This window comes from Thalassophryne amazonica, chromosome 7 (assembly GCF_902500255.1).
Source record: "Thalassophryne amazonica chromosome 7, fThaAma1.1, whole genome shotgun sequence".
In the NCBI taxonomy this organism is placed as follows: Eukaryota; Metazoa; Chordata; class Actinopteri; order Batrachoidiformes; family Batrachoididae; genus Thalassophryne; species Thalassophryne amazonica.
In genome coordinates, this window is record NC_047109.1 from 80,401,501 (window position 1) to 80,417,159 (window position 15,659).

Genomic DNA, 15,659 nt, shown 5'->3' on the forward strand with positions numbered 1-15,659 from the left:
AAAGAATCTGAATCTGAATTACTGGTTGGCATCCAGGTCATGCAACCACACAGTAAGACAGTAAGCACCAGCCTCTAAAACAGGGGTGGGCAATCATGTGCCATGAAGGGCAGAGACACTGCAGGTTTTCCTTACTACCAATCGCCTCAGCAGGTGATTTCATTCATGATCAGGTGTTTCAGCAGATGATTTCATTGACGATCAGGTGTTTATGTTCAGGGGAGAAGCTCATCAGCAGCCCACCTGCTGAGGTGATTGGTTGCAAGCAAAACCCGCAGTGTCTTGGCCCTCACCGCCCACCCCTGCTCTAAAGACTTGGACCTTCATTTTTCTGCAAACATACTGGCATTGCAATTCTGTCCATGCAACCTCATTACACCATAAGCTGTAACTTGGTGTATTTTGATCTCAAAGGGTGAAGACCCAAAAGCACAAATATCACTGCTGGGATAAATTAATCTGTCTTCAGGTTCGACAGGTTCATCACACTTCTGAAGGTCGAGTCCTGAAAGTCTTTGAAAGCCCGGGTCTCTTGATCGAGGACAATCGCAAACCCAGACTCTCCAATTCCTCACTCAGCCTTTCAAGTGCTCCAATCAGGGTATCCACTGAATCTACAAAGATCACAGCATCAAAATAAAGCTCAGCAAACCTTTCTTCACCACCAAAGACACCTAACCTGCTGATTTAATTTACAATCATATTTCAAGTTTTTCTCCATCTACTGTGAAGTATATGGCTCACCCCGAGTAGAAGTGCTACTTGGCTCAATGTGGCCGATGGCGCCCAACAGCCATAGAGGAACAAAAAGCTGTGTCAAAAATGAAAAAGGCAAATTTATGAGAGGAAAGGCTTTTATTTTGCAGTATGTGGAAGCTGTGAATTTTCATTTGTTTTTAACTCCTGATCATGTGGCACCGTTTGTCACTCCCAAGCTTTTTTGTACTTTGCTGATATATCCAGCAGGGGTCAGCATTACTCTGTAGGCCACCTACATTGTTCCTGGAGATCATCAGCCAAACAATGCTGGTCACAGCTAACCTAAAAGTTAGCATCAATAACTGGCTTCATCCAAACAGGGCTGGTCACAGCTAACCTAAAAGTTGGCATCAATAACCGCCCTGCATGTTTTCCATTACCTGCTGTAACCACAGCTCTTTAGTCAAACCTGGTGTTTTCTAGCTCTTGAGTGGTTGGGCACACCTGACTTAGGTATTTAGCAGTGGGTGGAGCAGGGTGACTTTAAAACACATAAGGCAGGTGATGTCCAGGAGCAGGGTCAGACACTATGTCAAATATAAAAGTCTGTGACCATCTAGTATAAATTATAAAACAGAAGGCTGTAATCAGTTGTAAAAAGTGATTAATAAATCAATTCTGCATGGATTATAAATGTAGACAATAGATCAGTTCAACATTACTGATGAGGGCTGATTATTGACACAGGTTTGTTAAAAGGCAAACTGGATGGAGAGATTTATGAGCAGCATGGTGGATTAGTGGTTAGCAGTGTTGCCTCAGCAAGAAGGTCATGGGATTGATTCCCACCTGTGGCCTTTCTGTGTGGAGTTTGCATGTTCCCCCTGTGTTTGCGTGGGTTTTCTCCGGGTGCTCCGGCTTTCTCCCACAAAAGAGATCTCAATCTCAGTGGGACTAACAGTTAAATAAAAGTGAAATGAGCAGAGGGGGTTTGTAGATGTTCCCTCTCAGTCTGTTATTGACTCCAGCACCACCTCTCTGTCTGCATTTCTCGCCCACTCTGCCTCTCTTGTTGTCCTGTCTTTCTCAGCTCATCCCCTGGCTGTATTACATTCTCTCTGCTGGTTTCCTACAGCCTCTCCCCTCCAGCTCTCCCTCCTCTCTCTCTCTCTAGCGCTCTTTTTCTGCTGGTACAGAGGAATGCATTATGTGGCAGAGTGTAGCTCTTTGGTTGTTGGTACTCGCAGATGTTCTTCGAGGTGAGTGACCTTTATATTTGTTGCTTGAATGAGATGTGGTAGTGGTGTTTTTCTTTGGACATGCTCTTCCTCATAACTGCCTGAAAAAAAAAAAACAGATTTCTGATGAAAATGTGTGAAATGCAATCATATTTGTGCCGAATATAAATATGCAGTAATGCATTTAGGAAAGAGGCTTGAAGTGACACTCAGTTAGTGTTTTGTAACACAATTACTGGATTGTGCAGCTGCACATTTTTCAGGTTTTGTTCATTTTTAAAATCACATGCACATCACAGTGATTTGGATGTGAATGGAAGCCGTGATTGTGCAGAAAGTTCCTCATCATCATGAGTGCCGTCTGTGTCTCTATCTCTCTGGTGTTCCAGTGTTTATTGGAGTCAGTATTTTCTGCATGCAGTGAAACTGCCATTTTTACGGTGGGGGAGAGACTCTGACTGCCAGCCGGTGATCAGTTAATCAGGGATGTAATTGATTAGGGTATTTTTCATTCTCCTCTAGTTTCTTTCTGCCTCCTGTCTGTTTTTACTCACACATTTGCATTCTGTGTTCCATCTTTGCCGCTCAGCTCCGTGAACTTTTTCACTGTCCCCTCTGCGTTAGCTCCACTGCAACATTTGCTCTGTCTCTATTTCTTGTGCAGTTTTCACACCACTTTTCCAGACTGTCCAGAAAAAAGCACACTCATTCTGCTGTGTTTGATCGTAACGTAGTTATCTCCTGTTCAGTGTCGATGCAGGGCCCTCACCAGCGTTTTCTGCTCAGAGAGCTGCTGAGGGATTACAACCCGATGGAGAGGCCGGTGGCCAACGACTCTCAGCCTCTCACTGTTCACTTCTCCTTTACTCTCATGCAGGTTATGGATGTGGTATGCACAGATATTTCACCCATTACTGTACTGATATATGCATGCATTCATATATGTCTACTAAAGTGAGTTCTTGTATGTTTTGTATTACACAAGGATGAAAAGAACCAGATCCTCACGACAAATGCCTGGTTGCAGATGGTTAGTATAATTAATAATCATAATGTGGTGCCCCACCCCTCAAACTGGTTTCACCCAAACAGCGCTGGTCACAACTAACCTAAAAGTTAGCATCAATAACTGGCTTCATCCAAACAGCGCTGGTCACAACTAACCTAAAAGTTGGCATCAATAACTGGCTTCACCCAAACAGCGCTGGTCACAACTAACCTAAAAGTTAGCATCAATAACTGGCTTCACCCAAACAGCGCTGGTCACAACTAACCTAAAAGTTAGCATCAATAACTGGCTTCATCCAAACAGCGCTGGTCACAACTAACCTAAAAGTTAGCATCAATAACTGGCTTCATCCAAACAGCGCTGGTCACAACTAACCTAAAAGTTAGCATCAATAACTGGCTTCATCCAAACAGCGCTGGTCACAACTAACCTAAAAGTTAGCATCAATAACTGGCTTCATCCAAACAGCGCTGGTCACAACTAACCTAAAAGTTGGCATCAATAACTGGCTTCACCCAAACAGCGCTGGTCACAACTAACCTAAAAGTTAGCATCAATAACTGGCTTCATCCAAACAGCGCTGGTCACAACTAACCTAAAAGTTAGCATCAATAACTGGCTTCATCCAAACAGCGCTGGTCACAACTAACCTAAAAGTTAGCATCAATAACTGGCTTCATCCAAACAGCGCTGGTCACAACTAACCTAAAAGTTGGCATCAATAACTGGCTTCACCCAAAGAGCGCTGGTCACAACTAACCTAAAAGTTAGCATCAATAACTGGCTTCACCCAAACAGTGCTGGTCACAGCTAACGTAAATGTTAGCATCAATAACCACTAATCCGCTAACTGAAAAGTTTGGATAATGCTGTAATAATAGTGCAGTTTATCTGCCAGGGAGGGAAATTCAACAAGTTGAGACTGGCCTGCTTCCGTAGATGTGTCCATAAAAAATCATAGAGGGATATGCTTTGCAAATTTAATACCCATTACTACATTGGATGATGTTGAAATTGAGGATGGCCCAGTGGTTGTTCCAGTAATATCAAAGATTTCATGTCTGCTACCTGCAACGTGTGTGGAATGTCTCAAACCTAAACCTACTTCTAGGCATCTTATATATGCTACTCTGGAACCACCCCTAAACCCCTAAACAGTTCAACTGTCAACCCCACTGAGGTCCTTAGTCTGGATCTCATTAACATAAGATCACTAGCCTCAAAATCATTGTTGATTAATGATCTAATTATTGATCATCACTTAGATATGATTGGGTTATGAGAAACCTGGCTGAAACCTACAGCTGTCCTCCCCTTAAATGAGGCCTGCCCACCAGCATATACATTTAGCCACGTCCCTCGTGATGCAAAGCAAGGCAGGGGTGTTGCTCTTATTTATAAATCTAGGTTTAGCTTATTAGCTATTGGGGGTCACAAATATAACTTGTTTGGGCATGTGATTCTCCACTCTGCTCAGGATATTACGCATTGCCAAGGTCAGAAGAATAAAAATCAGCCGTGTTACCTTGTTACTGTATATAGGCCTCCTGGCCCATATTCTGAATTCTTAGATGAATTTGGTGCGTTCATCTCTAACTTGTCAATTAGTGCAGATAAGATTCTGATCATTGGTGACTTTAACGTTCATATAAATAAGCCTTCTGATCCCCCCTGCAAATCATTTATGGAAATTGTGGATGCATTAGGATTTCGGCAATGCATTCGGGACTTGACGCACATTAGTGGAAATACCCTGGATTTGGTTTTCGCACGTGGTATTGCTGTCACGAATATTGACATCATGCCTCTTACATCAGTGATCTCTGATCACTCATTAAGTTTACAGTTTCGCTGCCATGTTTAGTGGAACAACAACTTTATATATTACTACGGCGACGCATCAACTCCTCAACTAAGACTGAACTCGAAGCTAGACTGCCTGATGTCTTAGCTTCACATTTGGCAAATACCCAATTTCAATTTATTTTCATTTATATAGCGCCAAATCACAACAGAGTTGCCTCAAAGCATTTCACACAGGTAAGGTCTAACCTTACAAACCCCCAGAGCAACAGTGGTAAGGAAAAACTCCCTCTGAGGAAGAAACCTCAAGCAGACCAGACTCAAAGGGGTGACCCTCTGCTTGGGCCATGCTACAAAACATAAATTACAGAACAATTCACAGAACAATTCACAAACGAATATGCAAGAAATGCTATTGGCGCACAGGACAGGAGGATCGCCAACACGAACACAACTCCCATCTCTGGATGGAGCTGCACCTTAAACAGAGAGAAAAAACAGAATCAGGCATCAGAAAGACAAAAAATACTATATAATTTGCCAGCATTAAACAACAAGAAAAACAGAGAAATACTAAAGTGATTGCCAGCCACTAGCCCTAAATTTCACTAAAAGACCCAGAATTTAGGTAAAGTTGAGGCCGCTGCCCACTCCAATTACTAATAAAATGAATTAAAAGAGTAAAAAGCGTAAAACAAAACTGTACCAGTATGCTAGCCATATGAAAGGGAAAATAAGTGCGTCTTAAGTCTGGACTTGAAAGTCTCTACAGAATCTGACTGTTTTATTGACGCAGGGAGATCATTCCACAGAACAGGGGCACAATAAGAGAAAGCTCTGTGACCCGCAGACTTCTTATTCACCTTAGGGACACAAAGTAGTCCTGCACCCTGAGAACGTAAAGCCCGGGCTGGTACGTAAGGTTTAATTAGGTCAGCTAGGTAGGAGGGTGCCAGTCAATGATTCATTTTATAGGTTAGTAGCAGAACCTTAAAATCTGATCTCACTGGGACAGGAAGCCAGTGAAGGGATGCCAAAATGGGTGTAATGTGGTCGAACTTTCTGCTTCGTGTCAAAAGTCTGGCTGCAGCATTTTGAACCAATTGGAGACCCCTAATGCTAGACTGCGGTAAACCAGAAAAGAGAACATTGCAGTAGTCCAATCTAGAAGAGATAAATGCATAGATCAGGGTCTCACCATCAGCCATAGACAGGATGGGACGAATCTTCGCTATATTTCGCAGGTGGAAGAAAGCAGTCCTAGTAATATTTCTAATTTCTATCCAATCAGTAGACAGTCTTGTGGACAGTTTAAACTCAGTGCTCAAAACTGCATTCGACATGATTGTGCCCCCTGTGTTAAAACTGCGCTCCCCCAAAACACAGTCACCTTGGTTCAGTAATTACCTGCGTGACCTCAAGCATAAGGCTAGAGGTCTAGAACAGAAATGGCATAGTTCCACCTTTGCATGGCGTGATGCTATCTTAGACTATAAGCATGCATTACTGCTACAAATGACTACAAAACGGACCTATTACTCTGATTTGATCAACAAAAACAAGCATAACTTGTTCGACACGGTGGCAACACTTATTCATGGACAACCACCTGTAGTTTGCTCTCCTTTTACACCACAAGATTTCCTGGATTACTTTGACAAGAAAATAGAAGACATTAGGTTAAACATATCCCAGCATGCCTCAACCCAGCCACTACACCTTGCTATTGAGGTGAGCGCCATTACTGAGGTATTACCTAGATTTACAGAATTTGAGAGTATCTCTCTGGGCATGCTGATGAAACTCGTAATGTCAACAAAAAGCACAACCTGCTTATTTGATCCTATACCAACAAAACTGTTTAGGACCTGTGGCCCACTCTTGGGCGGACTCTGCTGGAAATTATTAATCTTTCTTTAACTTCTGGATCTGTTCCTAAATGTTTCAAATCTGCAGTGATTAAACCATTACTTAAGAAACCTAATCTTGACCCTAGTGTATTGAAAAACTATCGGCCAATATCAAATCTGTCATTTTGCTCTAAAATTCTGGAAAAAGTGGTGTCACGGCAGCTCGTGGACTATCTTACTGAGAATAATCTCTTTGAGCCACTGCAGTTAGCTTTTAGAAAATATCATTCCACAGAGGCGGCTTTCACTAAAGTGGCGAATGATCTTCTGCTTGCAATGGATTCAGACACCACTACAGTTCTGGTGCTGTTAGATCTCAGTGCTGCATTTGATACTGTGGATCATCATATTCTACTTGATAGGCTGGAAAATCACTTTAGGATTACTGGGAGTGCCCTTGCATGGCTGACGTCATACTTGACCAGTCGTTCTCACTGTGTTTTGTACAGTAACACTGCCTTTAACCTTAGTGACATGAAATTTGGGGTTCCACAGGGGTCTGTCTTAGGCCCTGTGTTTTTCTCCCTTTATATAGCACCCCTTGGACACATATTGTGGTGTTTTGGGATTACCTTTCACTGCTATGCTGATGATACTCAGTTATATATGCCGAGTGGTGCATGCGCGAGCGGCAACATGGTCTGTTGCGCGTCTTCTCTTAAGTGTTTGTTTTTATTATGTGTCTTTTTACGCAACAAATAATGGCAATTTCTTAAGTTCCTGAACTGCTACGATATAAGCTACAAAATGAAGCTGGCATCAGTCCTCTTACTGTTCATCCTGATTACTATTTTAGTTGACCTGGTTAGATATGCAGTCGGTCACAACTTTGATACGTGTCTCTGATGGAATGACACGTTGTCATCCGATTGTGTCAAAAGTAAGAATATCAAAGCACGGAAATGTGGAAGGTAAAGGGGGATCCGGGAGCGGATTAAAAGGCAGCCTTTCAGGCAACCACTTCCATCAATTATGTTGGGGAATGTCCAAAGTCTGAGGAATAAATTGGATGAGCTGCGGGCCTGCGCTCAGTACCTCTCGGACTACCGGCAATCCTGCCTTATCTGCTTGATGGAGACCTGGCTGATGGAGGCGGATCCAGACTTGTCAGTTGACCTAGAGGGCTTTCCGCTGGTGAGGATGGACCGCAATCAAAACTCTAGGAAAAGCAAAGGTGGGAGTGTATGTGTGTTTGTCAATAACAAATACTGTTACCCTTGTCATATCACAACAAAGCAGCAGCTCTGCACTAAGGATCTTGAACTACTCTCGCTTTGTTTAAGGCCATATCAGCTGCCTAGGGAAACACATCATATCAGGCTTTTTGTTGTGTACATTGCGCCCTCTGCAGACACGCTGGCCGCAGCTACTTTGATTCATGAGCTAGTGTCTCAGGCAGAGGCAGAAGCTCCAAATGCTGCTAACTTCATAATGGGAGATTTGAACTTCTGTAGCCTTAAGGAGCGTCTACCTTCGTATGGACAATATGTTACTTGTCGCACGCGCGATGAAGCTTGCCTTCATTACTGTTATGGAAATATTCAAGATGCCTTCTACTCCAAAGCCTTGCCTGGTTTGGGGAATTTGGATCACAACATGATCAAACGAGTGCCTGCCTACGTGCCACGGCTCCAGCGCGAGAAAGCAAAGAAGCTTGAGGTTAAATGCTGCCATGGCGGCTGCCACTGAGGCACTCCGGGATTGTCTGGAGTGCATGGACTGGAATGCAGTGACGGATGGGACTAGTGATGTCAATGACGCGGTGTTTGGGGTGTCAGGTTACATACAGTTTTGTGAGGATGCAATCATACCATACAGACGATTACAATGTTTCCTAATAATAAACCTTGGGTGACTCCTGAGTTAAAGCAACTTCTCAAAAAACGCATATTTAAAGCAGGAGGAAGTATAGAGGAGAAATAAATTGTACAGAAAAAGATCAAAATCATGGTCATGGACTGTAAAGCTGCATACAAATGTAAACTTGAAAATTATTTTAAAACTGATGCAAGGAAAGCATGGCAGGGTGTTCAAACTATCATACGATATAAGCCTAAAAAGCATCCAATGATTGTAGATAATTAACTTGACATGGCAAATAAGTTAAACAGTTTTTATTGTAGATTTGACACACATGATTTTAGAGCAGAACAGTCTCAGATTAACGGATCGGTGCAGCATCTGCAGTGATGTGGTCGCTGTATCGGACCATCGTGGTGAAGAGAGAGCTGAGCAAGTGGGCAAAGCTCTCGATTTACCGATCGATTTACGTTCCTACCCTCACCTACAGTCATGAGATTTGGCTCATGACCGAAAGAACAAGATCACGAGTACAAGCGGCCAAGATGAGTTTCCTCCACAGAGTGGCTGGGCGTTCCCTTAGAGATAGGGTGAGGAGCTCGGTCACTCGGGAGGAGCTCGGAGTCGAGCTGCTGCTCCTCCACGTCAAAAGGAGCCAGCTGAGGTGGCTCGGGCATCTTTTCCGGATGCCCCCTGGACGCTTTGCTGGAGAGGTGTTCCGGGCATGTCCCATCGGGAGGAGGCCATGGGGAAGACCCAGATCACGCTGGAGGGACTACGTCTCTCAGCTGGCTTGGGAACGCCCCGGAGGAGCTGGGGGAGGTGTGTGTGGATTGGGAGGTCTGGGTGGCTTTGCTTGAGCTGCTGCCCCTGCGACCCGACCTAGGATAAGCGGAAGAAAATGGATGGATGGATGGATGGATAAAAGGCATGGATGTTGTGAATACTGACATTTCTATTGATGATGTCAAGTCTTATTTTAGATGTATAAACCCCCGGAAAGCCGGTGAGCCTAATGGTATCTGCAGCAGGACACTCAAGATGTGCGCAGATCAGTTACCACAGCCCTTCTTTCTGAAGTCTCACGTCTTTTAGACCCAGATCAATTTGCCTACCGTGCTGGGAGGGGGGTGGAAGATGCATTGCTGACCTTGACATACAATGTCTATGAACATCTTGAACAGTCAAAAAGCCTGGTGAAAATTTTGTTTATTGACTTTAGCAGTGGCTTCAATACAATTCAACCCCATTTAATGGGGAAGAAACTGTTAAATCTTGGAGTTAATGCCAGACTTATTTTATGGATACTTGACTTTTTGACAAATCGTAGTCAGCAAGTCCGTTTTAACTCATGCATTTCATCTGTATAAATCACAAACACGGGAGCACCACAGGGGTGTGTTCTGTCACCAATACTTCATACCTTATACACAAATGACTGTCAGTCCACATCTCCAGCCCACACATTCTTTAAGTATGCGGATGATACAGCCCTGGTGGGTTTTTGACAGTCTGACCTTCCATCTGTGGAAGGTTTTGAAAGGGAGGTACAAGGTTTTATTCAATGGTGCTCTGATAATTATCTTATTGTCAATGTAAAGAAAACTAAAAAGATGGTGATTGATTTCAGAAAGAAAGGTACAATAGTGTCTCAATCTAGGATCAATGGTGACCTAGTAGAGCAAGTCCCATCTTATAAATATTTGAGTGTTGAAATTGACAGTAAGCTGTCTTTCACAGAATGCGTTCGAAATAAATCTAAGAAATTGCAGCAGAGGATGTTTTTCCTTAGGAAAATGAGTCACTTTAGACTGGATAGCTGCATTTTACAAATGTTTTATAAAGCTCTTTTGCAGAGCGTTCTGTCTTTTGGTCTCATCTGTACTTTTGGTAATATGCATGTGAAGGATCATAAAAAAAACTGCAGCGCATTATTAATGTAGCCAGTAAAATCAATGGCATCAACAAAGCATCTGTAGCTCAGTTGTACAATAGCTCATCCTCAAGAAGACAGATCAGATCCTCAGTGATGCAACACATCCTCTATTTCCAAAATTTGTGAGTAGCCATAAGTTAAATGGCAGAATTCTGCGAAGACAGATTAGAACAGAGAGGTATAAGTCCTTCATGATTACAGCAATCACATTATACAACAATAGACTCAAAACTTCTGTGTTATCCTGACTTGATTCCAGGCCCATTTTTTAACTTGTTTACCTCAAATCATAGATCCTGGTTTTATTTATTTGCTTATTTATTATATTTTTTAGGATCTGTTAACATTTGGTATTTTATGATTTTACATTTTGTGTTTTTGTGCGGTTTGTTATTTGTGGCATGTCCCAATCAGTTTTTTGTCTTTTGGGTTATAACATATGTTGTAAGACAAGCAATGATGACCACATGAATTTCCCCTGGTGGGATAATAAGTTTACCTTGAACCTTGAACTGCTGGTAATCTCATTCACATAAAATCCTTAGAAGATTGCCTTGCAGCAGTGAGAAGTTGGATGTCTAGAAACGTCCTACTTTTAAACTCTGATAAGACTGAAATGATGGTTTTTGGTCCAGTGAGACATCGGCATCAATTTGACCAGTTAATGCTTAACCTAGGCTCGTGTGTCATACATCACACTGACAAAGTGAGGAACCTTGGGGTAATTTTTGATCCTACATTGTGGGATCAAAAATGTGGGAGGTGATGGCCTAGTGGTTAAGGTGTTGGGCTTGAGTCCAGAAGATCATGGGTTCAAATCCCCGCCTGACTGGAAAATCACTAAGGGCCCTTGGGCAAGGCCTTTAATCCCCTATTGCTCCCGGTGTGTAGTGAGCGCCGTGTATGGCGGCACCCTGACATCGGGGTGAATGTGAGGCATTATTGTAAGGTGCATTGAGTGTCTGATGCAGATGGAAAAGCGCAATATAAATGCAGTCCATTTACCATTTACATTAGAAATATTACGAGGGCTGTTTTCTTCCACCTGGGAAATATAGCGAAGATTTGTCCCATCCTGTCTATGGCTGATGCTGAGACCCTGATCCATGGTTTTATCTCTTCTAGATTGGGCTACTGCAATGTTCTATTTTCTGGTTTACCAAGTCTAGCATCAGGGGTCTCCAATTGGTTCAAAATGCTGCAGCCAGACTTTTGACATGAAGCAGAAAGTTCGACCACATTACATCCATTTTGGCATCCCTTCACTGGTTTCCTGTTCCAGTGAGATCAGATTTTACAGTTCTGCTACTAGTCTATGAAACTGTTCATGAACTGGCACCTCCTTACCTAGCTGACCTAATTAAACCTTATGTACCGGCCCGGGCTTTGCGTTCTCAGGGTGCAGGACTACTTTATGTCCCTAGGGTGAATAAGAAGTCTGTGGGTCATAGAGCTTTCTCTTATCGTGCCCCTGTTCTGTGGAATGATCTCCCCGCGTGAATAAAACAGTCAGATTCTGTAGAGACTTTCAAGTCCAGACTTAAGACACACGTATTTTCCCTTTCGTATGGCTAGCAGCCTCAGCTTTACCTAAATTCTGGGTCTTTTAGTGAAGCTTAGGGCTAGTGGTCGGCGATCACCTTAGTATCCTGTTTTTCTTGTTGTTTAACGCTTGCAAATTATGCTGTATTTCTTGTCTTTCTGATGCCTGATTCTGTTTTTTTCTCTCTGTTTAAGTTGCGGCTCCATCCGGAGATGAGTGTGGTATTTTTGCTGAAAACCCTCCTGTCCTGTGCACCAACAGCATTTCTTGGACATTTGTTTTGTGAATTGTTCTGTAAGTTGTGTCTTTAGCATGGCCCAAGCAGAGGGTCACCCCTTTGAGTCTGGTCTGCTTGAGGTTTCTTCCTCAGAGGGAGTTTTTCCTTACCACTGCTTGTCTTTGGGGTTAGTAAGGTTAGATCTTACTTGTGTGACGCGCCTTGCGGCAACTCTGTTGTGATTTGCCGCTATATAAATGAAAATAAATTGAATTGAAATTGAATGCTAAATCAATAAACCATGAAAACATTCACCTGAAACTACTGATAACCACTAAGCACTCACTTTTATTATATGAATTTACCTTGTTTTTCGGTCTCTTTAACCTTGAATAACAGATCTGATGAGTTGGAATTGGAATATGTTGAAGCATAAAGACAAAGGTTCCTAAAAAGGGTTCGCATTCCAAGATCAGATCTTGAACATGATGTACATAAATAGCTAAAAGCACAAATGAAATTCTACAGTAGTTTCCAGTAAACAAGGTTTTTCCACAATAGAGAAAGTATAAAAGGAATAAAAACTAAGAAAAACACACTTGGAAAAATAATTTTAATAACCAAATTAATGCCAGTGCATTTTCTCTGGCTTGACCTCTTGCTCCTCCATGTGTTCGCGGCAATGCTGTGTCAGTTTCACTCATTGGCTTACTATATAAGCTACAACAGGAACAAATGTCTGATGTTAGGGTTTACAAATGTTTAGTTTCAATAAATAATTTAGTTTAAGTTTTAGTGGAAGCTAATTGCCCCACTAAAGGTTTTGAAAATTAGGTGAAATCTGCCAATGAAAAACTTAGCTAACAAGCTAAACTGTTCCCACTACTGGCTCCAGATGGCAACAGGGATTCATATTTGATTTCATGTTGATGAAACCCTGTCTTTGGAATGCTTCTGGGGAAAGTTCCAGCGACTGCAAGGAACAATCTGCTGATTGCAGGGAAAGACTGGATTCTAAAGCCCCCATTACACATAGCAAGAATGTGCAGGAACCAGACCACACGGCAAATATTGCCATAATCCGACGCAGTTGGGAGGAAAAGAGGCGTGGTCAGCCATGTCAGAATGCATCATCCACAGCTGCATGATGGCATCCAAAGTGCATGTAGACAACAGGTAGATGACACAGACTGCTGTCAGATGGCCATAAAAGGCGCTGCAGACTGCCTGATGTCCAAATGTCTGGCTGGCAAACACGGGACTGGAGCGCTGTGTTGCTCATGCATACATGCGTGTGAGTACGGCGTGCGCGTGTGTCTGTGGCGCACGTGCGTTCCACGCACACATGTGGGGCTGCAATTATCACTCAGCCACGCGTGTGTGTGTGTGTATATGCATAACGCTGCATGAGCTTAGTGCCACTGGACAGCTTCATTGAAAATTTGCTGGCAGTGTGCTATGCTGTCCCCTGCATTAGATGGAGCCTTTCCAGTGAATTTTAATTTCTTTTGTCTTTTTTGCTCACTTCAGGAGTACAACACAACTCTGGACACCACTAAGGTTGGCTTATCACATGGGATTTATTTTTTTATTTTGGGTGAGAGGATTTTAACCGCAGGCTGTGGTCCAGCTTCATGTCTACGTCTGCACTGTGAAACACTCTTGGACCATTGTTGGAGGTGAGATTCATGTATATTAATGCTGTCATGGCCTGGCACTACAGTTCCATGTTATATCTGCTACAGAGGTAGAAGGTGAGATCCGTTCAGCTCCGAGCCTGACGCATGCACTGATGCGTAACTACACACCACGGAGAGGTGAAGCTGTATACAGTTATGATGTAGACAATATTCACATTATTTAAGTCGCCCATTAGAAGGAATGCAGGAATATCTGTACTGTAAGGTCTACTGTGGATATAACAACCTGTTCAGCGTTGTGGTGGTATGTGCACAGTAACGCACAGGACTTTCGGTTTGATAGCTGCTGTTCACATTCACTGTACATGATAATTATTCATAATTATTATCATGATAAAGCATGCCACATACATTTCAAATCGTTTTGGATTTCGCAAATCGTTTTGGATCCCGTTTTGCCGCCATCAGAATGTGTAAACAGCGGTCAGATGGTCCTTAGATTGCACATGGACCGCCATTGGATAGGTGTCCCATCTTGACTGCGCCCGAAGGGTTTGGAACATGTGCATCACACCGCCGGACGATTTTGACCACTTGTGTGGACTTCCGCAGATGGCTGTCAGAATGTTTTGGAACTGAAATCTGACACTTTTCGGATGTGTGCCGATTCATCATTCTGAAACCATTGTGCGTGAGCCTGGCTATGTGTGACGGGGGTATTAAGACCAAGATGCCATATAGAGGAATAACGCTGTAACTTAACTAGGTTTGTTTCCCAATAGGTACATCCCTTATTGACTTAGTCAGGGTGCTGTATGTGCCTCCACCGGTGTAATACATCAGAGTCCCCATAGGTGATACAAGGCTACTAAAGTTGGTGAGAGGGTAGTATTACTCTGTGTCCCACAACACTGCAAGGTATATTTCTCAGTTATGTAATGATTTATGCCAGTACCCGTGTATAAGGGGGAGAGAGATGTTCAAGTTTCTAGAAACTAGAGGGCTCATGATGATTTTCATTTACATTGCAGATTTGGGAAATGACTCCTGAGAAGGTTCACATGAGACAGCTCATAGAAACACTGAGGAAAAACAGAACAGTTTAAATTTAGAGTTTATTGAACTGAGATGGCATTAGTTGAGGTGCTGCATTGAGATGTTTTTAGGTGCATCTGGGAGAAAGAATGGCCACAGAGATTGCTCACGACATGCAAGGGAGGGAGCAAGGACTCTGATTAGTATTCCAGTTCATGTAGGTCTGCACCAAAGAACTTATGCCCTTCCTTTAAAAAGAAGAAGAAGGGAAAAAGTGGAGTGAAATTTACCTAAATAGCTCTGTTACTTCTACACAAAAATTCTGAGTAAATTTAAAAGAGTATACTGTTTTTGTTGGTAAATGTTTCTTGTTAGGAGTAAATTGTACAACCCCAATTCCAATGAAGTTGGGACGTTGTGTAAAATGTAAATAAAAACAGAATACAATGATCTGCAAATCCTCTTCAACCTATATTCAATTGAATACACCACAAAGACAAGATATTTAATGTTCAAACTGAAAGTCATTTTTGTTTTTGTGCAAATATTTGCTCATTTTGAAATGGATGTCTGCAACACATTTCAAAAAAGTTGGGACAGGGCAACAAAAGACTGGGAAACTTGATGAATGCTCAAAGAACACCTAATTGGAAACAGGTGAGTGTCATGATTGGGTATAAAAGGAGCATCCCCAAAAGGCTCAGCTGTTCACAAGCAAAGATGGGGCGAGGATCACCACTTTGTGAACAACTGCGTGAAAAAATAGTCCAACAGTTTAAGAACAATGTTTCTGTGTGTGTTACAACAGAGTGACTTTATAGTAAAAGAG

At 42.6% G+C, this 15,659-nt stretch overlaps 1 protein-coding gene across 1 annotated transcript in view; it reads left to right on the forward strand.

The window, feature by feature from the left end:
- Window positions 1-1,718: 1,718 nt before the first annotated feature.
- Window positions 1,719-15,659, forward strand: part of LOC117514339 (neuronal acetylcholine receptor subunit alpha-7-like) — a 33,222-nt gene continuing 19,281 nt past the window's right edge. Inside the window, exons 1-3 of the mRNA XM_034174743.1 lie at window positions 1,719-1,958; window positions 2,687-2,826; window positions 2,923-2,967. Of these exons, the coding sequence (XP_034030634.1) occupies window positions 1,907-1,958; window positions 2,687-2,826; window positions 2,923-2,967 (237 nt within the window). The 5' untranslated portion in view covers window positions 1,719-1,906. The remainder of the gene's footprint in view (window positions 1,959-2,686; window positions 2,827-2,922; window positions 2,968-15,659) is intronic.